The following is a 24172-nucleotide window of genomic DNA, read 5'->3' on the forward strand; positions in this document are numbered from 1 at the left end:
GATCTCTCCAACGGAATGTAAATATTAGGGGCCAGTTGTGTAACTGGAAGCTCTCCAAATTAGCTTCCATTTAGATATATGGTTTATTAAAAGTTAGGTGGTAAAATGTCCTCATTTGAAGCTTACATATATATTATATTCTTGAAACTCACAATAATCCCAGCAATTATTTAGAACTCAGACCAACAGAAAGATCTCTTTAGGAGGATTTTATCACCCACATTGTTTAGAATTGTCAGGGCATGGTGATAATAAAAAGCAGACCTACCCAGTTTCACTAATGTTTTTAAATTCTCTACAGACAATGGAAGCCTTATTTCTTGCACATGGAGGATACGCCATGCCACCGCCCTTACCTGATTCACCTCTGCCTCAGGCCACCAGTTTTCTTCCATCTCTGGCTAAGACAGTCCCAAAGGCCTCTTTCCAAAGCTGACATTCCATTACTTTCTAATTCTAATTCTGGCTCTGTGAGTTTTCTTTCTTCCTTTCTTCCTTTCTTCCTTTCTTTCTTTCTTCCTTTCTTCCTTTCTTCCTTTCTTCCTTTCTTCCTTTCTTCCTTTCTTCCTTTCTTTCTTCCTTTCTTTTTTTCTTTCAGTTTTTTAAAATTGATTTTTAGAGACAGGAAAGGAGAGAGAGAGAAAAACATCAATTTGTTCCACTTATTTATGCATTCATTGATTGATTCTTGTATGTGCCCTGACCAGGGACCAAACCCTCAACCTTGGTATTATCAGGATGACGCTCTAACCAACAGAGCTACCCAGCCAGTGCTCTGCAAGCTATTTCAAGCTATGTGATTCTGAGTAAGTCGGGACATTTCTCTAAGTCTCAGTTTCCTCATCTGTGAAATGGGAACAATAAACCCAACCCATCCATGCCTTAAGAGCTCCAGGCGGTAGCATGGAAGAAGACTTTTTGTAAAGAGTGAGCCACACAGGTGGCAGGTAAACAGGCCTTGATGACAAAGGTGATAATGTTCCTCTGAAATCACATAGAAGTCGTTCCTGGGTTAAGGATCTGGGAGCGGGGAAGGGGAATCCAGTGGGTGCTGGACTTTTCAAAGCACTATGTGTGGCTTTTCCCTTCTAGAAAAAGGCTAGATCCATCCTCTTGGTTTGGAGGCGGGGGCTGATCACAAGGACCCCAGCTCCTCTACTGCTGTATTGTAGCTCATCTGGATGGAGCGCTTCCTTTCCAGGGGAAGGTGGCTCAGGCAGAAGCAGGGTGTGAGGAAATACTGTTGCCAGCTGGCTCTTGTCCTCCGAAGCACCCTAAAATTTACTTACCTGCTCGTTTAACTATCTCCCCAAAAAGAATCTAAGTTCCTAGAGTAGGGGTTGATAATTTTTTTCTAAGGAGCCGGCTAGTAAACATTTTAGGCTTTCCAAGCCATATGGTCTCTGTTACAACTATTCAACTCCGCTGCTGTAGCGTGAAAGCAGCCCTAGACCATACGTAAACGGAGCATGGCAGTGTTCCAATAAAACTTTATTTATGGATACTAAAATTTGAATTTCACATAATTTTCACATCACGAAGTAGTCTTCTTTTGATTTTTTTTTCAATCATTTTAAGATGTAGAAACCATTCTTAGCTCATAGGCGTAGGAAATTAGTAGGCCAGTCTTGGCCCACAGGCTATAGTTCACCCACCTCTACCCTAGAGGACAGGAACCCTCTCTGTCTACTCCTCTGCTGTATCCCCGTTGCCCAGAACAGTGCCTGTCATGTGGCCAGTGGCCAGTAAGTGTCTGTTGATGACCACCTGCTTCCTCTTCTGTCTCTTTACCTGCAACTCTATTCCATTTTCTTGCTGTTACTGTATCCACCTCTAGGGCCACCTTCCATCCTCTCTAACCAGTAGCAACAAGGTTCTGCCTCACTCCCAGGCTCCAGGTCAGTAGAGGAGGCCACTGGTCAGTTCCCCGGCAGCCCCGGGACTGTCACACCTGTGTGCTTCTGTTCCTCCTCATTGCTCCATCTTTGGTCTCATCCTTACCAGCCTCGTGACCACAGTCATGGGAGTTCCTTCAGACTGAAGCCTCTTCTCCATTGTCATCTCCTACCAACAAAGACCCCACCCAACGAACTCTGCAAGCCCCAATTCCTAAACAATACGGTATAATAAATATGTACAGTGTATTAGGTATTATAAGTAATCTAGACATTATTTAAAGTATGCAGGAGGATGCCAGTTATATGCAAATATTACCCTATTTTATATAAGGGACTTGAGAAGCTGTAGATTTTGGTTTCAGCGGGGGTCCTGGAACCAACCCTCTGCAGATACCAAGAAATGACTATACTCATATAACCATGCCTAGTTTACAGATTCTTGGAGAGACTAACTAAAATATTCAGAGTCACACAGCTAGGAAGTGGCAGAGCCAGGATTAAAGCCCAGGCTGGTGTGGCTCCATTCACAGTTATGTACTGTGGGCTTGCAATGCGTCAGATGCGTCCAAGAATATAGCAGTAAACTAAATATGCAAGGCCTACTTCATGGAGCCATTACTTCTCTACTTCTAGGAGGAGAAACAAACAACAAATAGGTAAATGTACAATATGATTGCTGGCAGAGAGGCATGCCATGAAAAGAAGATAACAAGAGTAACACCATTCGTTGGGAGCTATGTTAGATAAGGTGTGTCTTCTCTCAAGAGGTGACTTTGAGCAGAAGTGAGGGAGTGAGCTCTCAGGAGAGTTGAAGAAAAGAATGTTCCAGGTGGAGGACACAGCAGGAGTAAAAGGCTGAGGTGAGCAGCCAGGGGCAGTGAGTGAGTGGTAGGAGAGAGGGTACCAGAGGGAGCAGGGGACCAGGTCCTGTGGCTTTGCAGGCCAGCGTCTTGGGGTTTGTTTACGTGTAATGGGGGAGCCACAGGAGGGTTTCAAGCAGGAGAGTGCTGTCACCCCTCTCCTTCAGACCTGGATGAGGCAAACAAGAGACTCCATCGAGTCCCCTGTTCGCCACTACCCACTGTCTGCACACTGAGTAGCTCTGCACCCCCTTCTGGGCTTACAGTGTGGTGAAGTGATTGAGTCTGAGCGAACTGGGTTCCCAGTCCAGCTGCAATACTTACTAGCTGTCTGATCATAGGCAATCCTACCCATCTTGGAGCCTCAATTTTCTCATCTAGAGAATGGGGACAATAATTTCTGTTTCATGATATTGTTGGGATGATTTCATGAGTTCTTGCTTATAAAACACTCAGCTCCAGGCAGGCCACAGATTTCTCTTTCAATAAGCGCTCATAGTTGGTGATTATTTATTGTTTAAATACTTAGCTAAGTTCTGGCACTTTGTGAAAGGTAGCTACTATTATGATTATTCCCCTCATCCTGTTCCACCTACTGCCAGGAGACACATGTGCTGAGACCCTCCTCTACGTGAAAGGTAAAGCAAGAATAATGACAGAGCCTCTCCCCCTCTCCCTGGGGCAGGGCCCATCTAGAACCTGTGTTCTTGAATATTGCAGCAAGCATATGCCCAGGCCCTTAGCGCCTGTCAGTACAGCAGCCTGTTCCATGCCAGAACGATCTCTTCAACAGGGTACAGAATAATAATCTCACTTGGATCCAGCAAAGCCCTTTCACACTCATGAGTCACACTCATTTAACACCTCAAGTGACGGCCCAGAACAGCCCGTTCTACTAACCCATTGTTATTATTAATAATAATAGCTAGCATTTACCCACTACTCAGAGTGTAGCACTTCAGAGCATGGGGTTCAAATGCCTGGGTCTGAGTCCTGAATTTACCATTTTGTAGTTAGGTGATGTTGGACATATGACTTAGCTTATTTAAGCACCTACTATGTACCAGGCAGTGTGTGAGGTGCCAGAAAGACAATGAAGAGTCAAGAAAACGTGACTGCTGCCCTCTCAGAGCTTACTATGTAATCAAAGAGGCAGATGTTAATCAAATCACATAAACACTTATAAAGATTTGAAGAGTGATGGGGGAACCACAGGAGGGTTTCAAGCAGGGGAGTGCTGAAGTGCTAAGGAAAAGGGTCCACTGCTATGAGTGTGTACAACAGGGAGGTAAGGGAATATGTCCTGGAGGAAGTGATTGTGGAGATAGGCTGGCCTGAGGAAGAGGGAAGATGGTTTTAAGTATAGGGAACAGCATGTGCAAAGGCCCTGTGGTTGAAGCATAGAGAGAAATAGAGAAAAAAACTGTGAGCTCAGGATGCAGGATCAGCACGTTGCAGACTGTGGTTTGGTCTCTCTAGCTCTCTACTGAGCGACTGCTGCCCCTACAACACAGATGGGCAAGCTGACCTGCACAAGCTCCCCAGGCAGGGCTTGGGTGTGCTCTGCATCCCCTTTTTTCATCCTGACTCACTGTCTTTCCAATACTCTCAGGTGAGGGGCCACAGGAAGTGAAAGTTGTTCATAGGAAAACACAATCACTACTCAGTCCTTAAACTGAGATAAGGTACTTGAAAGAAAATCCTTTTTGTAAGAAGGAAAAGAGAGGACTAGAGGCCTCAGGGTAGGGGCAGACTGAAGGTAGAACCACTCTTGCTTTCCCCTCACTTTCTCCACTGCCATCCATCTCCCTAGCCAAGTCATTTGCCCTCATTCTCTGGGTTTCAGTGTCTCTTCCTAAATCTAATTTTAATCTGGCTTGCAGCCAGATGCTTGGCACCTGTCTCAATCTGTTGTGTGCCCTGAGTAGGATTACTAGATTAAGCAAATCAAAATACAGAATACACGGGTAATTTTGAATTTTAGATAAACAACAATTATGTCTAAATATTACGATGTTAGCCCTGAGCAGTGGCAGTTGGGGCATCACAAGGCAGTTCGGGGCAACTGAACCGGATGATACCAACACCAATGTTAATAATGGCTGCCAACTCTAGTCTAGGCCGCCTTGGGTTAAGTCCTCACTTTTCTCATATGGAAGGTGGAGAGTGAGTGAACAAGAGAACAAAGTCTGGGCTCAGACTACAGGGTTGTCTCTCAGCTCTGCCGTTTTCCAGCTGTGTAACCTTGGAGGGCCCCAGAGAAAGAGATGATTGATTTCTCTACCTCAGTTTCTTCTGCACATTGGCAATAATAACAGTGCTGACCTCATAACGTTATGAGGGTTAAATGAAGTTATACAGGCAAAGTGCTTAGAACAGTGCCTAGTCCATGGTAAGTGTTATATTAGTGTTAGCTGTAATTATTTAATCACACCAGACTGAATGCAAACTCCATGAGAGCAGGGGCCTTGTTTTGATTATTCCTCAGCATTTAGAAGTAGGCCTGGTTTATGGTACATGCTCAGGAAGAGGGCCTGGCATGTAATATGTAGTCATTAATATTTATTGAATTAAAATGAATTTAGTCCTCAGCATATGTCTGGAAGTTTGGGATTATAATTCCCCTTTTACAGATAAGGAACAGGTTTAGAGACATAAAATGAGTTTTCCAATGTTAAGGAAGTGGTAGACCTGGGATTCAAATCCAGATTTGTTGGGTTCCAAAGGCTTTTCTGCTGAAAACTCAATTCACTTCAACAGCTGAGGTGTTACCCTGGGAACAAGGAATGAGGGGAACTCTCGATTTAGGAGAAATTCTCATCCACTTTAATTTTTTTAAGTCCTAATCTGTTCTTGACCTGCTCTGTGTGTGACCTTGTATAGGTCATCTCATCTTTCTGAGGCCATTTTATGATTTGTCAACTAGATGTTGGTGAGGATTCAAGGAAATCACACGTTGGTGGAGGTTGGTTCACAGAAGGCTTTTGATAAACAACCCTTTCCATCCCCCTGAACAGCTTTGTAAATTTCCAGTCTTCCCCACCATGAACCTGCAAGCTCATCCCTCCATTCGTCCATGTGTGAATAAATCTCATCACACCTGGACCCCTAACACCTCTTTAGATGGAGGCTGAATCTGTGCAGGGAGAATGGCTCTCCCTGGCCTTTTATTCCAAGTGCAGCTCAAGTGTCGTCCATCCTGGGAGCCTGGTCCCTGCCCTACTCAGAGGGGCTGCGAGTCCAAATCAACCCAGATGTGTGCCTGCAGCTGAAAGATTCTGGAGAGACTTGGCTTGAAATGAGCTCCCCTCAAGCACAGGTTGCAAAAAGTGCATATTAAGAAATCACTCTGGGGGAACTGTGGGTTCTGATGCTGGTGACCGTGTTAGAATTTATCTGGGGACGGACCGTTGAAATCCCCACGAGAAGCCAGTGTTGACTTTCATAGGGTGGATCCCTACGGGCTCCTGAGAAGGGGCCTCAAGGGAGTGGGGCCCAGGCTCCTTTCAAGCCTGTAGCCAGAATCAGGCCTGGGACTTTCGATGTGTGTGTGGGGCGGAGGGAGGGGGGGAGCGAGGGGGAGAAGAAGTGGGGGAAGCAGGGGGATTCCCTTCCGTTGTGGGGAGAAGGCACACCTAGAGAGCGATTCCAAATGAGCTGAGTGGGGGAGACAGCGGTGGACTTGGCGTGGCCAGCGCGGGGGGTGGTGAAGTGGGGTTGGGGTAACAAGGTTTGGGAAGGAGGAGCCAGGAGGACTTCTAGGTGGAGCAGAAGGCAGGGCCAGGGGCTCGAGATGAAGTAGCCGTCAGAGATCCCTGCACTATCCTGGCTAGGGTCCGCAACCGGAATGCCGTGCCGCGAGGGCTGGGGCGGGGCTTCTGCGGCCCCGCCCCTCACGCAGGTAGCCAATGGGCGCGGCGGCGCCGGATGACGGAGCCGAAGTGCGAGTGCCGCGGCGGCTGCGGCGGTGGTGGCTGTGTAGGTGCGGACGGCCCAGCCTGAGCGCGAGGGTCTCGGGGAGGGGAAGCCGGGGGTGCGGGGGCGCAAAACCCGGGACCCCGGAACCCCGGAGGCGGCGCGTCCCGGCCCCGCCCGCCAGAGGAGCGCGAGCGGCCCGGGGGCGGCGCGATGCCGCTCGCTCAGCTCAAGGAGCCCTGGCCGCTCATGGAGCTGGTGCCGCTGGACCCGGAGGTGAGCGAGCGGGGTGGGGGACAGGCGCCGGCGGCCGGCGGCCGGCGGTCCCGGATCCCCACTGGGGCGGGGCGGCTCGCGGCGCCGCTGCCGTCTGCGAGCGCCCTCCGAAATCTTGCCCCTTCTTCGGCTCCACCCCCTTCTGCCCCGGGTGTGTGTGTTCGAGGGACAGTTCCGCCAAGCGCTGAGAACCCGCTTAGTACGGGGAGGGTATCCCGCGGGGCGCTGAGCGCTGGCCTCCCTCATCCCACACACCTAGGACCAATGCCGGGAGCTGTCGGGGCTTTCTCCATTAGTGCAGACGGGCAGGGCTGGGGTGCTTGATGTCTGGAATTCTGCGAGAGACAAGGGTCATGGACACCCACTTCTTGACGTCTCCCAGCGCACTGCTCCAAAAGCTCCCCGCTTCTCCGCTTCTGACCTTAGAAAGATTGTCCCTCTTCACCCTTGGCAGTTGTGGAATGTGGGGTGCTACTGTTGGTCTGGGACTGAAACTCTTGGTTTTCTTTACCCGGAGGCTAGGGCCAGAGGACACCTGTGTTCCCTGCCCCAGACTATTATTGAGAAGAGAGTGGCAACAAGCCCTTCGACCTTGTGAAGATTATTCCTGGAGAGGGGCCGGACTTTGGTGCCTGCTACCTTCTGGTGCCCCCTACCATAGAAGGGTTGGGACCCTAGGTAGTTTGGTTTCTGTCAGCCTAGCCTCTCCCAGAAGCAGCTCCCGCCCTCGGAGAATTTTATGGTGCCAGGCCCTAAGCGTGCAGGAGGCCAGTTCTTCCTGTACCCTTTGACCCCCATAGTCAAGGTCAAGCCCCTGAACCAGGTCAAATAAACTTTCCTCTCAGCTTCTCAGCTGGAAAGAAGACAGGGGATACTCCCTTTCCAAAGGGGATGAGGGGTTTATACAGGGAGGGTGTGGAAACCTCAGTGAGCCTGGGAGCCAAGGTGATTTTCTCCTGGTTAGGGCCCCTAGCCTCTGTCTATGTCCCCTTCTCAGGTCCCCTTTTCTGCCTTCTCTTACCTGGGACAACCACCAATGGCGCTGTCTCAGGTTGAGATCAGAGTGAGGACCCTTGGTCCCTAGCATCCAAGGTGTGCTGCCCCTTTAAAGGGATGGTCATGGCTGACACTGGCTATTGGAGGGTGGGCGAGGCAAGATTAGGTAACCAACCTGAAGGCGCAATTTGGAGTAAATTGCTCTGGGATTCCTGCCATGGGGTTTTTACAGGCCCTGCATGCTCTTGGAGGTTCTCTCTCGCTGACTCACCCTCCTCTGAGGTGAGGAACACTGCCCTCTGCAGCCCCTATCCCCACTTACCCTCTGCCCCCAGGAGTAGGTCACTAGGGCCTGGAGGTGGGGGGAGCTCTGAGGTGGATTACTCTGCCCTGGCATGTCCCTGCAACATAGGCCTCTCTAGAGGTAGGTAGATTGGGAGAGGCCAGGGAGGAACTTCATCCAAGGACTTACCTTGGAGGTAGGGAGGGCAGATACCCTGGAGTCTGATTCCCAGTCCAAGGAACTACTTCCTGCTTCCCTTTAGGGAATCCTGAGGCAGGGCCCAGCTTAATCTGGAGGCCAGGTATAAACAGGAAACACAACTCAGTTTTGAGTACTACTGCACTTAAACTCTGTGAGAGGAGAAGACTTGCTTAATTCCTAGGATTGGGGAAGGGGCATGATTTCTCCAGGAACTTCACCTTGGAAATGCTGTGTGACCCTTAGTCAGTCCTTAGCCTCTCTGGGCCTCTGTTTCTTCAGTGGCCAGGGGTGGGTTCTGGCCTCTGCTTCCTGGACGTGAGAGGGTACAGAGCCCTGGGTACTGCTGCCCATTCTCCCCCGCCCCCACTCCATGGAGGCGCCAGGCAACTGGGTGTTATTGTTTGGGTAACAGGAGCCATGGGGCAGCCAGGGCACAGGTTGGGCTGTTCTCACTGGAGAACAGGGCCTCGCTGTTCTTAGCCCAGGTGACATGTAAGCGATACAGCAGCCTGACCTGCAGGTATAGGCACTGCTGCTGGCTCCTGGCCGGGAAGGAGGCAGACAAGGGACTGGCAGGGGCATTTGGCAGAGGCCTGGGATCTGGACTGCCCTGCCCTCCCCATGACGCTGCTGAAAACTGGCTGCTGGGAGGCAGGGCCTGGCTCAGGGTGTGGTCCAGGTAGAGCAAACTCATTGCAAGTATGGGTGAGGATTCTACCTGGGCCTTCCCTGGCCTTTCTGAAAGCTGTAACCTTGTTCCCAGGCCTGGCCCTACTATGTACAGAGCTTTACTATGTGCTACCCATCCTGCTTCACCTGTGTCACCTTATTTAAATAAAATAATTCTCATAACAACTTCTCAAGGTAGGGATTGTTACCCCCAATTTTATTACCCCCATTTTCATATGAGACAACTGAACTCAGAGAACAGGCCTGTGAAGTAATGTCAGAGTCAGTATCAGAACCCAGGTCTCTCAGGTTGGCGGAGGCTTAAGGATGGGGAAGGGTTGGGATCAAACTGGCCTAGGTGGAAGGTACTCCAAGAGAGGCTCCGGATGTTGGCAGACTCCTCGTCCCAAAGGGCCCTTGTCCAGCCTTTGCTGAGGACGAGTGGTGCCAGCCAGCCCTGGCACCTGGCCCCCAGCCTCCAGCAGCATGCGGGACTGCCAATGCTGGGCTCTGAACCCAGCTCCTGGGGCTGCTTCCTGCCTGCGGGGCACGTGCTGTCTTTGTCCATCTGCTGCCTGGTTTCTCCAGACAATGCCCTGGGCCTGCTTCTCCTCCCAAAATTGAGCTGCTTGGGTGGGAAGGAAGGATGTCTGTTGGAATTTACCTCTTACTTCTAGTGAAGGGGCACAATGGTGTGGGGGGCCCTGGGCAGCTGTCCCCATGAGCAGTGTTCTTTGAAAAAGAGGGAGGAGAGTGGGTCTCCATCTTCTAAGAGGCTGAAGGGCCCTTCCTGTATTAGACTCTAGATGAGGTCCATCATTCAGTATCCTGCAATGTCAGCATCATTGTCGCCTTCCATTCATTCATTCATTCATCAAAAATTTATTGAGCACTTATCATGTGACAAGTACTACTCCAAGCGACAGGATGCAGCTATGTACAAGACAGACCTGCCTTCATGGTATAGATGAGGAAACTGAGGCTCAGAGACGTGATGTGATAAACCTAAGGTCAAAGCGAGTGGTTGGCAGAGCTAGTATTATTAGTGGCTGTGTCTTCATGGCTGCAGAGCTGTGTTCTTTCCTCCCTCCAAGCAGCAGTCAGGTCAGAAGGACAAATGAACCCTGTCTTCCCAGGACCCTGGCTCTGAGGAGCAAGCTCACTTGTGGTCCTTTTTTGTTTTCGCAGTCTTTTCTCTAGGGTTGTCATTCCCTACCCACCTCCCACCCTTGCTAGAGACTTTATGCATCAGCTCTTCCAGGTATAGGGTTCCATGAGGATGGCACCCAAGGCAGAGACCCTGGGATTGGAGGCAGCCAAACAGGGCCTGTGGGGTCCCCTGAATCATCCAGGACACTTCTCAGTAAGCCTACACCTCTGGGCACACCCACTGCCTCCTCCCCTCCCTCATCAGGGATTTAGACTTTCAACCACTTGGCTTTGCATTATGGCCCTATGGCTCTTCCCTGCTAGCTGAGGGACTTCAGGGAAATCCCTTTACTCTCTGAGCCTTGTCCGAAAAATTGGAGTAATAGACCCTGCTCTGGCCTCCCTGCTCTCTTTGTTGGGTTAAGCTTGAACTGGGTACCAAGGAGATGATGACGGACAAGCCAGGGCTCCTTCCTGAGTTAACCTGTGGCTTCCTCAGTGCTGTGGGACCCTGAGGAAGGAGGGAAGGACTTAAGGCTTTGTGGACAGAAGAGATTATATTCGAAGGAGACCAGGAGTTTGCCGAGATGACAAGACAGGAAGGGTTTTCTTGGTAGAAGGAATGAGCCATCATGCAAATATTTAAGGATATGAAATAAGCTGGTCTGTTCAGGGTCTCAGGTCATTCAGTTTAACTTAAGAATAGGGCCCAATAATAATAGTGTCTGTTGTTTGTGGGCCTAGTACTTGCCAGGTGTATATATTCATAGACTATTTTGTTTGCTTCTTTAGCCATCTGGAGAGGTACATTACTTTTATCCCCATTTCACAGATGAGGACTGAAGCCCGGTGAAATGAAGTAACCTCAGGGTCATGCAGGTGGTAGAAGCTAGAATTGGAACCCACAAGGTTAGGTTCCATAACTCACATTCTTTTTTTTTAATCCTCACCTGAGGACATGCTTATTGATTTTAGAGAGAGGGGAAGGGAGGGAGGGAGAGGGAGAGAAACATCAATTGCTTGCCTGACACACATGCCCAGACCAGGGACAGAACCCACCACCTTTCAGGACACAGGTTGACACTTCAACCAACTGAGCCACACCGACCAGGGCCAGAGCCCACATTCTTAATCAGTTCTGTTGGGCAGCTGGAGATGACGGCTTTGAATGCCATGCCAAGGAGCTGGGACTGTATTCTGCAGGCAGTGGGAAGCCACGGAAGGTTTTGGGGCCTGATGCATAGCAGGTCCTCGATAAGGAGTGAGTGAGTGACTCAAGTGCAATGATCGCAGTTGAGTTTTAGGAAGGATGAGTGTTTGGAATAGGGGAAAGCTGGGCTGGGGGGCTGGGGGGTAGGCTGTTGAGACCATCCGTGGGAATTTTGTCAAGAGTTTAGACTGTTGCCCTGGCTGGTGCGACTCAGTGGATTGAGTGCTGGTCTGCAAACGAAAGGGTTGCCAGTTCAATTCCCAGTCAGGGCACATGCCTGGGTTGCTGGCCAGGTTCCCAACAGGGGGCGTGTGAGAGGCAACCACACATTGATGTTTCTCACTTCCCCTCTCTAAAAAAAAAAAAAAAGTTTAGAATGTTGGCCCTCCCCCCAGGCTCTGATCTTTCCCCCTAGGCTGCTGAGAGATGGCTCTGTGTGTGTGTGTGTGTGTGTGTGTGTGTGTGTGTGGTGGGGGGCCTGCAGAACACTGACCCTGGGGAGGATTAGGGGCATTAAAGGGGCTCAGGGGGCAGGATGTCCTGGGAGCAGCAGGGGGGAGCCGTTCCAGGGGCAGGGAGATTACGTAATGGGCCGAACACAGCTGTGCCTGCTGCTGCCAAGCAAGGCCACAGCTGCCCTCTGGACCCAGCCCGTGGCTCCAAAGTCCTGACCTGCCCTAGGCTGGGTCTTCCCAGCCTAGCTGTTAGGAGCCTCTGTTTGCCTTACCACACTCTTGTGCCAGGAGGGGTGGGGACACCTCCTTTCAGCTCCCCGAGGTCCAGATAAATTAAGTTAGTCACCTTGTGTCACATGGGAAAAGGAAGGACTGGGTTTGGTATACCCCAGGATGAATAATGACCGCCTGAGTGTGAAGTCTGGGGACTGGGAAAAGCAGGACTTCCCAGAGATGGGGCCTGGAACCCACTGTTCTGCAGCTTGTTCCCCTGCTTGGGGTGTGGGTTGCTCTTCAGCAGAACTTTTTTGAGCACTTCCTGGGTGTCAGAGACCAGAATTTGAATCCTCACTTATCAGTTGTGTGACCTTAGGTATCATTACTAGGCTCCTCAGCCTCAGTTTCTCTGTATGGGGCCAGGTCCTCCCTCCCAGGTCATGAGGATTTAATGATGCCACAGGTGTGAGGCACTGAGCCCAGTGCCTGCCGTTTGACAGGGGCTCAGAAGAGAGCAGCTGTCAGCACGGAGCCGTAATCTCTACCCTCCCAGGACTCCCTTTATTCGGAAGGGCAAGCGTGTGTGTAAATAGTTCCTGCAATGTGACAAGTGGTACAATGGAGTGCAGGGCATAGTGGGCCAGCAGCCATTCTGCCTGGCTGGGCAAGGGTCCCAGCGGAGGCAAGGCCAGGGCAGCCACCGTCTCTGGGCTGGACACTTACCCAGACTCTGTGTTTTTCCACACTTGCAGCACCTCTGGGAAGTGGCTGTAACTACCCCCATGTTACAGGTCAGGAAACTGAGGCTGCTCACAGTTGATTAGTTGTTACAAAGTCACACAATTTGTCTCTGGCAGAGCTGGGAGCCACACGTACTCTTTCCTTATTGGGAGGAGGTGGCATTTGAGCTGAGTCTTCAAAGATAGGTAGTCTTCAAAGATAGTCTTCTTTGCCAGGCAGAGAGCCGAGGGAGGGAGTATCGAGAAATGCACTGCCTGGGTGGTGAGAGGCTGTTGCAGGAGGGCTTGATACCTGCTCCCCCCTGTGCAAGTGGAGGTGGGAGGCCCACCCTGAACGCCTGTCCCACCTCCATGGCCTCCCTAGTCACTGGGAACAGCCGAGGATGGGTTGCCTCACAGGGTCTGTCTTTGCTCTGTCCCACGCTGGTAAACTCTGACAATGTTCCCTAGTCTCTCTTCTCTTTTCCAGAATGGACAGGCCTCAGGGGAAGAAGCTGGACTTCAGCCATCCAAGGTGAGGACTAGAGCTAGCACCCTGGGCTAGGGACTGTGGAGGGCACTGCGTACATGGCCATGGAGGAGGAAGGAGGCCTGCCCTCGTCCCACCTGGGTGTGAGGGCCCTGGCCTCTCGCCCCTTTCCCAGCTCAGCCTTCCTTTTCTGCTTCCAGCTAATCCTTAAGGCAACCCTGTGCGTGGAGATCACTTGCTCAACCCTTCCTTTTCCTTAGGTGAGAGGACTGCGGCCCAGACGGGTCAGAAGCAGAATCCATGTTAGAAGTGCGGTTACCTATCACCCAGGCTAAGACACTTCCTTAGTTTATTTACTGTTGGTGGCTTGGCTGGCTATAAGGAGAGGGCTGAAGGAGTGATGGGAGAGGCTCAGGTCATCTGGGCCTGACAAGGGCCTGGACTCATCTGGGCATGTGACTCTGGAGTGGACCTGGTGGGCACACAGGCCATTTCTCAGGGCTCCCAGCTACCAACATGAGGCTGGTCCCTCACCCCTGCTGTCTCTGCTTCCCCTGGGTTCCTCCCACACTCAATTGTGTGAGGTCACAGAGTTGCTGGCTGTGAAGAGGCTTTGGAAGCAGGCAGAGTGTGAGTAAAGCAGGCCTGGGTTCAAGTCCTGGCTCTACCCTCACCATTTTGCCAGAAGCTCTTCTGCCTTCTGAGTCTCAGTTTCCTCATCTGTAAATTGGGGATAACAGTGCCTACTTCATAGAAGTGATGGGAAGGACATATGAGATAGTAACTGCCTGGCACACAGTGACTTCAGCACCAGCAGCATGAATATCCCAGTGTCTGGTTCAACTCCACTTCCTACCAGTAGCCACACCCTCCAGGCCTGGGTCTGCCTGGGCACTAGACCTGCCATAAGCTCGACCTTTGAGATAGACCCAGGGCTGGTCCCCATGTTTGTCTTAACTCAGCCTCCTAAGATAAGGTTGCTGAGCTGCCTGGGGTAGAGCTGGGTGAGAGAAGTAGGCTCCTACCCTCTTCTGTTGGTTACTATGGCAAATTGGGCCACCAAAAGCCAGGCAAGTGGTGGGGACTGGGCCCCTTGGTTTGCTTGGCCACATGTCTACAGAATCTCCTCCCACACAGTAGATGGCCCTAGTTGCCTGGTAACAAAATGAAGGGGGCTATAGGTCCCCAATGAAGATCCAGGATGTACATATCCTGAACTGAGGTTCTGGGGGTGGCAGCTTTGGGGAAGCTGGTGGTAAGTACAGCTTATCATCTAAAGCTAGAGGGGCTGGTTGAGAGAGGACAGGAGTTTGCCCGGTCAGGGAACCTACATTTGATCTCCCAAGCCTATGACTTCTGCTCTAGAGCAGAAAATTCTGGGGTAGGGGAGATGAGGCTGGGAATGGGTGGGGTGGGGAGAGCCTCAAATGCCACATTAAAGAAGAAAAAGAGCTTAACACACACCTGGCACCACACCAGGAGCTTTCCCTCTAGTTCTCACAATACCCCTAGAGGTAGAAATTGTTATTATTCCCATTTTATGAGAAAATTGAGGCCCAAGGTCACATAGCTGGTGGGCAGAGGAATCAGGGCTTGTTCGACTACACAGCCCATTCCTCCCAGCCCAGGGAACACTCAGTGCTGACGAGGAAGAACATTGGGTCCCTGTGACCCCCAAGTTCCACCATTCCTAGGAATTCATTCATCTTTTCTGTTGCCCCAGAACTGCACAGTATCCCCAGTGCTCACTTCTGGGCCCAACACGCTAGGGGGCGCTCAGCCTGTGGTCAGGACCTCATCACTGTGTACATTGGAATGAGCTGGCAAAGGGCTGGTTTATCTTTTGCTTCCTCAGACTTTCAGTGCACCCTGCTGTGGCACTGGGAACCACAAAATGAAATCAATATCCCCACCCTCAGCTGAGGGGGGGGTCCCAGGGAGGCAGGTGGAGACAGGAAAGTTATGCGGTGGGCACTTGTGATGGGGGAGAATATGACTGGGCACACAGAACTTCCATTCTGTGCCAGGCCCCATATTGGTCAGAGTAATACACCACCTTCCAAGGCTACATTTCTCTCGGTGGCGTGATGACGTGAGCATGTCTTGGGGAACCCTGCTGGTGGCATCTGAGCTTAGGACTGAGCGTGGACCAGATGGATGGTTACTGGCAGAGGAAGAAACACTGGGAAAGGCTGCAGGGCAGGAGGCCATCTTCCCTATAGAGCTGGCATTTGGCTGGGCCTTGAGAGGCAGGATTTGGGCAGCTGGAGAGAAAAGTGCATATTCCACCTGGAGAAGAGGTGGGAGGGGACTTGGGAGTCAGGTGTTCTGAGTTCAGAATCTTTGCCCTCCTTCCTGCTTGCCTCATAACTTTGGGTGAGTGGTTTGCTCCTCTGAAGCTCAGATGCTTTTCGTGTAGGAGAATTGAGTCCATCCTTCAGGGCTACCCGGAGGAAGGCATGGAGGAGGGCATGGGATGCATATAAATTAAAGAATCTAACAAGGTGTGAGGTACAGTGTTGGTGTTCAAAATTTGTTTATTTTATTCATTTCAAGCAGAAAGGGGGATTTGGGGTTAGCAGCCATAGTGTGGATGGCAGTCTAGGGTGAGAGCTCCCTGGATCTTTTCAGTACCTAGGGTACACCTGGTGTCCTCAGGCACATCGGGGTTCCATTTACCTTCTCTTCCTTCCTGGGGGTAGACTGGGCACCCCAGGCCCCCTCCTCTGGCTATCTCCGGAGTTGGACCCCTTTGAAGTGCCTGTAGGTCTATTTTGAGAGCTGAGCCTCTCCCCCCTCCCCTCCTCTCTTCCTGTTTATGAAACCCTGATCCCTCCCGGATCCCTCTTGCTCCCCTGGCTGGAGCTCAGGCAGGATGTGACTTGGGAGCCTCAGGTGTTGTAGGGAACTTCCCTTGGACTAGCTCGGGCAGGCTAGCGCACCCTCCCAGCACTTGGGACCCTGTGGCTGGGCTGTGTCCCTTCCACCTGCCCAGAGGAGACACTGCAGCAGTAAGAGTGCCCACTAATCCAGGGAGAAGTTCTGTCTACTATGTCCCTTTGCCCCTGTAGTGCATTTTGCTTCTAGAAACAACATCTCATTTTAACCTCTGTTTTACAGAGGAGGAAACTGAGGTTTAGACAGGGAGAGAGTTTGCCTGGGAGAGCTCAGCTAGTGAATGGACAGTTCTTAATTTCCCAGCCTGCACTCCTAGCCTTAAGCCTCTTGTTCACTCTGGTCTCTCTACATGAAGTGTCTTTTTTCTGCTTTCTGTTTGGCCAGTGCCTGTTCCTCCTCAGGGTCCAGCTAGACTGCCCCCTCTCTGGAAGGTACTTGGACCTCACCCTATGCAGATAATTACAACCGCTGGGCATCCACAGCCCCTGACTGTAGCTCTGTTGCTGGACAATTGTGTTTTGTTATCATGTATTGATTTTTTGGAGCTACCTGAGGTCAAGGCTAGCATCTGCCTTAACATGTGTGCTTCCTAGTGTCTGGCTCCTGGCCTGGAGGACAAAGCAGGGGGCCAGTAGCTATGAGTGATGTCCAGATGGGACACTGGCTGACTGGCCTTGCAAGGAGAGCAATAATAAAATGCTTAGGAGTGTAGGCTTTGGAAGCAAACAGACTTTGATTTTGCTCTTAGCCCTCCCACTTTCTAGCCATGCAGCCTTGAACAAGTCATTTTATCTCTGAGTCTACTCTCTTTATCTCTGAAATGGGGCTAAGACACAGGGCCTGGCAGAATCCATACCAGCAACCGTTGAAGGAAAGAATGGCTTCATGCAATGAATGGCTGAACTTACAGGAGGCATAATTCTCATTGTCACTCCATGCCAGTCCTGACCTAGTGCCTGAGTCCAGCTCCCCCATCAAGGATTCCTGGGAACTGTGGACCCCTCCTCACCTTCCCAGAGGCATGCTGGGAGACATGTCTGTAGACATCTGTCCTACTGGAGGAGCAGCACCTGGGAGACCCTGCAGGTGCTGCCAGCTGGGGAAGGGGCTGTTGCTATTTGTTAGGGCTGGAGATTGGTAGTTGGACTTGGGCTGTGGCTGGTGGAGGGAGGCACAGGGTGAGAACCCTAGGGACAAGGGATCGGGCAGGGGGCTCTGGTCTTCTCTCCCAGCTGCCCTGTGGGAGGAAGTGAATAAGAGGAAGTATCTATAGGGGGGAATGGGGCAGGGACCAGGGGATGTGGTCTGGTGCCTGTCCTCACCCTTCTGCCACCCAGAGGCCTCACAGGCCCAGCACATACCCTTCAGTGAAGGCAGTTCTGAGACTTTTTTCTTCTTATTGCCCCTTCCTGTGCCCTGCTAGCCACAGAGAATCTTCCTTTGCTTCTCAGGGATTCAAGGGCTAGGGGGTCCCGGGCTGTCCCAGCCTCCAAACTCCTGCCTGAAGAAGCTGGAGTGCAAAGAGCAGCCCCAGTCTAAGGAGGCATCTTTTACAACCCTGGCAAGCCATCATCAGCCTGTTATTGGAGGCCCTCTGAGGACTGGAAGGGGAAGTCCGTGTGTATGCGGGGGCGTGTGTTTCCACATAGGGGATGTGTGTGGAAATGATTTCCGATCATCGGCCTGGTGTATTTGTGTGTGTGTCAGTTCCTGTGGGTATACTGGTGTGAGTGATGCAGCGAGGTCACATGGAAGGGGGTTGGGCCTGGTCAACCCCTGCCGAAGGCTACCTGCTCCTCATCTCAGACCTCTGTGGTTCCTGGCCAGGACCTTCAGCCCCTTGCCCATCGCAGGGCCCTGGACTGTCAGGCTCTTCAGGACAGGGCTGGGTGTGGTGGTGCCTGCTCTGTGGGCTGTCACTTGGGGTGGGCCTAGCCATGGGGCAGCCATTGTGGGGTAAGGACGGTCTACTCTCTGGGCCCAGGGTAGTCAGAGCTCAGGGCTTACTGACTTCTGCTTCTCATTCTCTTAAGGCATGTTTGCAGGTGCGGCATGCCTGCTGTCAGCACCTCATCACTGTGACTCCGTGTTCCAGTCTTCCTGCCTTAGGATCAGAGGAGACAGTGGGAGTATATCCCTCCCCCACCCCACAATCATGGGCTTGGGGTCTATAGTGTCCCCTCCTCAGCAAGGGAGCTTGACCCATCTTCTGTCACTCCTCCCTGCAGAAGGGGAAGTGAGAAGGAGGGTGTCAGGGACCCTGCCTTTTAAGCTAGGAAGGCTGAAAAAGCAGAAGTAAAGGGAGCAATGGGGCACTGTGGCCACAGACTTGAGCCCCACCATGCAGACCCCGGCAGATTTCCTTAGGGTTGAAAAAGACTCACTCTCCTGTCCCAGAAAGGTGAGCAGAGGGTTGGCCTGCCTCCAGCAGTGTCTGTCACCATGACTCTCGGCAAGGAATGGCTGTGGGGGTAGCTCTGTCCCCTGGGGTTTCCGGGTGACTGCCTCTGTTCCTAGGAGTGTTCTCAGTCACAGACAGATAGGCAAATGGAAGCTCAGACCTCCGGGTGGGGCAGGCAGGGGTTTCTGTGTAGCTTTCTGCCTGTCCTACCCCTGCAGTGGCACCTTAACACCTGTGACTCTGTGTTATACACAGACCTGATTAGCTTGCAGCTTTTTGTGGCTGCAGCTTTTGTGGCTGTTCAGGGTGCCCTGAAGATTTGACTGTGTCTCTGAGGGTCAAGACCTAGAATGGGAAGTCCCAGACTGACCCTAGTACAGAGGGAGGGGGCAGGCTTACCTTCCCACCTTTTCCTGGCACTTGAGTCCTGCCAGCCGCAGGCCTGGCAATAACCAGGGGAAGGACTTGGGTTCTACCACTGCTTTACTTTGAGCCTGGGTGAGTCACTGTCCTTTGGGCCTCAGTTTTCTCTTCCTGAAATGGGCATAAGTCTTTAGGATATTTAGATCAGAGCCAGTGTCATCAGTTTTCACTTAGATGTCCTTCTTGCCCACTCTCTTATTCCTGGGCCCCCCTCAGAAGTGGAGGACCTCAGAGATGGGTCTGCCACAAATGCTGGACTCTTCTCCCAAGTGCTAGGGGTTTTCAGGTGACATCCTCTCACCTCCTTTCCCAACCCTAGGCAGACCAGCAAGTACCAGAACTCTGCCTTCGAGTTCAGGGTCTGACTTCCTGGGTGTCTATGTCTTTCCCGCCCGTGTGTCTACCCTAGGTACCTGTCTGTCTACTTGGGCCTCACTGACTGGCTGTCTCTGTCTGCGGCCCACCTGCCTCTGTTGTTGGGCTCCTGTCTGTTACTGCTTGATGAGGGCCTGTCTTCATCTCTTGAGTACATGTCATGTGTTAGGTGTCTGTTGGTTCATGTCCCCTTTTGTTTCTACCTGTTGAGTACATGTCCCCATCTGTCTCCACCTGTTGGATATAAGTCCCCATCTGCCTCTGCCTGTTGGGTCCCCATCTGCCTCTGCCTGTTGGGTTCATGTCCCGTTCTGTGTTTGCCGGTTGGACACATGTCCCCATCTATCTTTGCCTGTTGAATGTGTCCCCATCTGCCTCTGCATGCTAGGTATGAGTCCTCTCCTGCCTCTGCATGTTGGATATATGTTCTTCTTCTGCCTATCAGGTCCGTGTCTCTATCCATTCCTGCCCTTTGGGCATGTGTGCCCTCCGGCCTCTACCTCTGCCCACATTCATCAGTTTTCACCTGTTGGGTGCCTGCCTCTACATACTGGATGTTCCTCTTTATCTGCCTTTACATGTTGGGTGCCTGCCTCTGCCTGTTGGGCGTTCCTCTTTATCTCTTTCTGCATGTTGGGTGCCTGTCTCTGCCTGTTGGGTACCTATCTGCTCCTCAGCAGCTGAGTTGGCTTGGGGCTTTCCCTTTGCAGGCCCACAGGGAGGATGGGGGTGGAGGGCCAGAGGGCAGCCCTCAGGCTATGGGGAGGGTGAAGAGAGAGGAAGGGAACGTGGTAAGGGTGTAGGCCTGGAGCGAGGAAACCACAGGCCCTGAGTGATTGGTGGCCTGAGCCCAGCCCCCGCCCTCAACCTGCACATCCGCCTTGGGCCTGGCCACCTCTGAGGCAGCCCCGGAGGCTGCCTGCTCCTGCCATGGTGCCTTGGCCCTGCCAGGCGGATGGAGCAGGATCCCAAGCCGCCCCGTCTGCGGCTCTGGGCCCTGCTCCCCTGGCTGCCCAGGAAGCAGCGGCCCAGGATCAGCCAGATCTCTCTGCCTGCCCCTGGCCCTGGCTCTGGCCCCAGGCGGGACTCGGTAAGTGTGCCCAGATGAGTTGGCCTGGCTGTGGCCCTTGGAGCAGGTGCCTGGGCAGCCAGTTTGGCCTCAGCTGGCTTTGGGCTCTCCTAGTCCAGACCTGGCCCTGCTGAGTGGCTGGACTCTGCCCAGACTTGCTTCCTGGGGAGGTAAAGAGGCAATTCAGGGCTCTGGATAACATGGACAGATTGGAGGGAGGGTAGAGGGGTCCTAGAACAACTACGACCTGGTGAGGGATTTCTAGTAGATTTGTATGAAGGAACTTTTGGAGGGTGAGGCATTGAGTCTTTGGCCTTAGCTCCTGCCCATCCCAGACTGGCACTTACTCAGTTGGTGGGGGAGTCTCAGGTGACTTGTGGGTCTATATGCATCTCAGCCCCGTCCTTTTGGCTGGAGGGATCCTGTCATCCATCCTATCCAGGAACAAAAACCCAGCTCTGCCTCCCCAATATGAGAACAAGCCCTACTTCCTATTGTGGCAAAACCAAAACCTTTACAGCAGGGGGAGGGGAGGACCTGAGGCAGGTCTCTGGGCCTCAGCCTGTGACTGCGGTTGGCTCAGCCTGGCCAGCCTGGCTGTGTCTGCACGTCCCCTTGGGCCCAAACAGGCTGGAGCAATAGGAGCAGTGCCTCACCTGACCTGGCACCTTGATAGTTTGACCCTCCCTGGCCTTTGAAGTCCTTTGGTATTGATGAACTTGGAGGCTGTCCGTGTCAGGGCCTGTAGGGCCCTCCCTGTCTACTGATGTCTGGTGGGAGTGGACTTGGAAGGGGGACATGCCCCATGCTGGCCCGGATGGGGCTCACCACGCTCACCAGCTCTATCCCTCCATCAGGATGAGGGTGTCCTCAAGGAGATCTCCATCACGCATCATGTCAAGGCTGGCTCTGAGAAGGCCGATCCATCCCATTTTGAGCTGCTCAAGGTTCTGGGCCAGGGATCCTTCGGCAAAGTGAGTCCTCAGCCCACAGCTGGGAGGGCAGCACTGGTCATGTCAGAGATGGGAGTGAGGGGACACCTTAGGGTTCAAAGGATCAGAGGGCAAGGGTCTGAGGGTAGGACCAGAGGTCACCTTAGTCCCCAGGGAGGACAAAGGTCAACGTGGGACGCAGAGAAGTTAGAGGTCATTCTGGGACCTGGAGGATAGGAGCGGGTGGGCTCAGCCCCCACCCTAGCTTCTCCTGCTTTTTCTCCAACTGCCTTCTCAGGTCTTCCTGGTGCGGAAGGTGACACGGCCTGACAGTGGGCACCTGTATGCCATGAAGGTACTGAAAAAGGCAACACTGAAAGGTGAGTGGAGGGCACTTCCACATGCAGAGCCCAGGCTGGGCACAGGATCAAGGGGGACAGCCTGGCTCTCCAGGGCCTTGTGTCTGATAGAGGAGATAGCTCTGTCTCCAGGAGCTCCTGGTCTGAAGGTGAAGAAATACGCCTGTTCTCAGCCACCCCTTACTCTGCACCCCACCTTATCGTAAAGACAGGGTCCATTCAGAAGAAAAGACTTCTGGGGTTAATTGCATCCCCACCCCCACTCCCCACACCAAGTGCCAATGACTGTAGCTGAAGGTGAATGTCTGGAAGGAGGATATGTGTTTGTGGTGGGGACCATCAGGTATCAGGTTGCTTGGGCAGAGGCCTGCAGTCAGCAGCATAGTGTTTCATGATGTTAGAAGAGTCTGAGGGAGAACTCTCAGGGTAGAGAAGAACGTGGGGCATCTGGGCAGGTAGGAGAGGGTGACTCAAAGCAGGGCTACGGAGGTGGATGGCAAAGAAGTTCAGAAGGGAGTCCAAGCCCAGGCCTATAATTCCAGGACTTAGGAAGGTCATGGGGGTAGTTGGTAGTAGTCTCTGGGCTGGGCAGTGACTCTAACTAGCCTGGGAGCCAAGTAGAGCCACTGGACCAGGTAGAGTGGGCCTGGGCTGGGGTGAGGTGAGGAAAATTGGAAATATTGGCCTTGGGGATGTTATAGGTCCATTCTTCTGAATGGACCCTGTCTTCTCGATAAGGTGGGGTGCAGGGTAAGGGATGGCTGAGAATAGGCCCACGAAGGGCTGTCTGTGGGGTAAGGTAGCGTTGATTTCCCAAGGCCAGACTGCTAGGGGTGGGAGTCATTCCCCAGGAGTGATGATGGGAGCCACAGGGAAGAGAAAGATGAAAAGACTTGGTCCCTGCTTTGAAGGGCTCCCAGGCTGGGACTGGAAAAGCTGAGCGGACCCTGCACTGCAGTGCAGTCGGTGCTGTGACTGGGAAGCCCTGGGGAAGAGAGGGTGCAGACTCCCAGGGGATAGGCTCACAGAAGGAGTAACCAGTCAAGCAATGCCTTGCAGGACGAGTTGGGAGTTCTCCAGACTGAAAATAGGAAAGGGATGGTACCCCAGGAAGGAGGAGCTGTTTGCCGGGCAAAATCGTAGGGGTGGTTTGAAAACGTAAGGCATACAGTATTTGGGAAACAGGGACTGGAATAGTTAACTCCAGCATGGTCCCTGACATGTTTGGTGAGGGAACAAAAACATTAAAATAGAGGGAGAAGCAGAGCACTGTAGAGGAAAGGGCCCTAACTTAGCTAGGCAGGGTTAAGAAGACTTCCTGGAGGAGGTGAGGCCTAAACTAAGTTAAAGAAGGAACCGCTGATGATCAGACTTGCTTAGGGACTTATTATTATTTTTTTTAATATTTTAATTTATTTTTAGGGAGAGGGGAAGGGAGGGCGAAACAGAGGGAAAGAAACATCAATGTGAGAGAGAAACATCGTTTGCTGGCCTCTTGTACACATCTTGACCAGGGACCAAACCTGCAACCCAGGCAAGTGCCCTGACTGGGAATCAAACCTGTGACCCTTTGGTTTTCAGGACAACGCTCCAACCAACTGAGCCACACCAGTCAGGATGGGACTTTTATTCTTTAAAAAAAAAAAAAGTATGTCTACTCAGACCTATGAGTCTGAATTTGACGCCCCAGGAATCTGCCTTTATAAGTAGCTCCCTAAGTGACTGTTCTCACCAGCCTCCAGACTGGCATTGGGGATTTTTATGCCAGATGGAGAGAGGGCTTGTTAAGGTGTCTTGGGGAGCCCAAGGGGCAAATGCTGAGGGCAGATAGAAGAACAGGTTGTTCAGACTGACTGGGCTAAACAGCCTGAGATGGGGCCAGAGGGATGGGCAGGCACCAAGGGCCCAGCCCTGGGCACTACTATGAAGTGTGAGGAGCAGATGCAAAAGAGAACTCTTCTTAGCCGGGGCTTGGTAGTGACCAGAGTCTTGATGACCTCCTTTCTCCTCTGGCCAGTGCGTGACCGCGTTCGGACCAAGATGGAGAGAGACATCCTGGCTGATGTAAACCACCCATTTGTGGTGAAGCTGCACTACGGTGAGACCGCAGACCCCCCCTGAGCTACCACCCTACCTGCCAGCCTTTGCCCTTGCTTATGGGCTGCTATCTTCCCTGTACGTTGCCCACCTGGCAGGCTAAGGGAACTGTAGACAGAGGGTCAGGGACCAGCTGGCCCTACCATTGCCTTTTCCCCTCTCCTCAGCCTTCCAGACCGAGGGCAAGCTCTACCTTATTCTGGACTTCCTACGTGGCGGGGACCTCTTCACACGGCTCTCCAAAGAGGTGAGGTGGCACCCTACTACCAGAGGGCCCCAAG

General features: G+C 52.3%; 1 protein-coding gene across 4 annotated transcripts in view; it reads left to right on the top strand.

Moving 5' to 3' along the window:
- Window positions 1-6689: 6689 nt before the first annotated feature.
- RPS6KA1 (ribosomal protein S6 kinase A1) overlaps window positions 6690-24172 on the top strand; it is a 37624-nt gene continuing 20141 nt past the window's right edge. The window contains exons 1-6 of one of the 4 annotated variants that reach the window (XM_053920252.1): window positions 6690-6949; window positions 13338-13382; window positions 21361-21477; window positions 21734-21815; window positions 23812-23892; window positions 24059-24138. In XM_053920252.1, coding sequence (XP_053776227.1) covers window positions 6887-6949; window positions 13338-13382; window positions 21361-21477; window positions 21734-21815; window positions 23812-23892; window positions 24059-24138 — 468 coding nt within the window. In that variant the 5' untranslated portion in view covers window positions 6690-6886. Of the gene's footprint in view, window positions 6950-13337; window positions 13383-18221; window positions 18637-20110; window positions 20525-21360; window positions 21478-21733; window positions 21816-23811; window positions 23893-24058; window positions 24139-24172 lie in introns of those variants that run through there. The other 3 variants (XM_053920253.1, XM_024554420.3, XM_024554419.4) reach the window with 3 other exon arrangements.

This window comes from Desmodus rotundus, chromosome 3 (assembly GCF_022682495.2).
Source record: "Desmodus rotundus isolate HL8 chromosome 3, HLdesRot8A.1, whole genome shotgun sequence".
Taxonomy (NCBI): domain Eukaryota; kingdom Metazoa; phylum Chordata; class Mammalia; order Chiroptera; family Phyllostomidae; genus Desmodus; species Desmodus rotundus.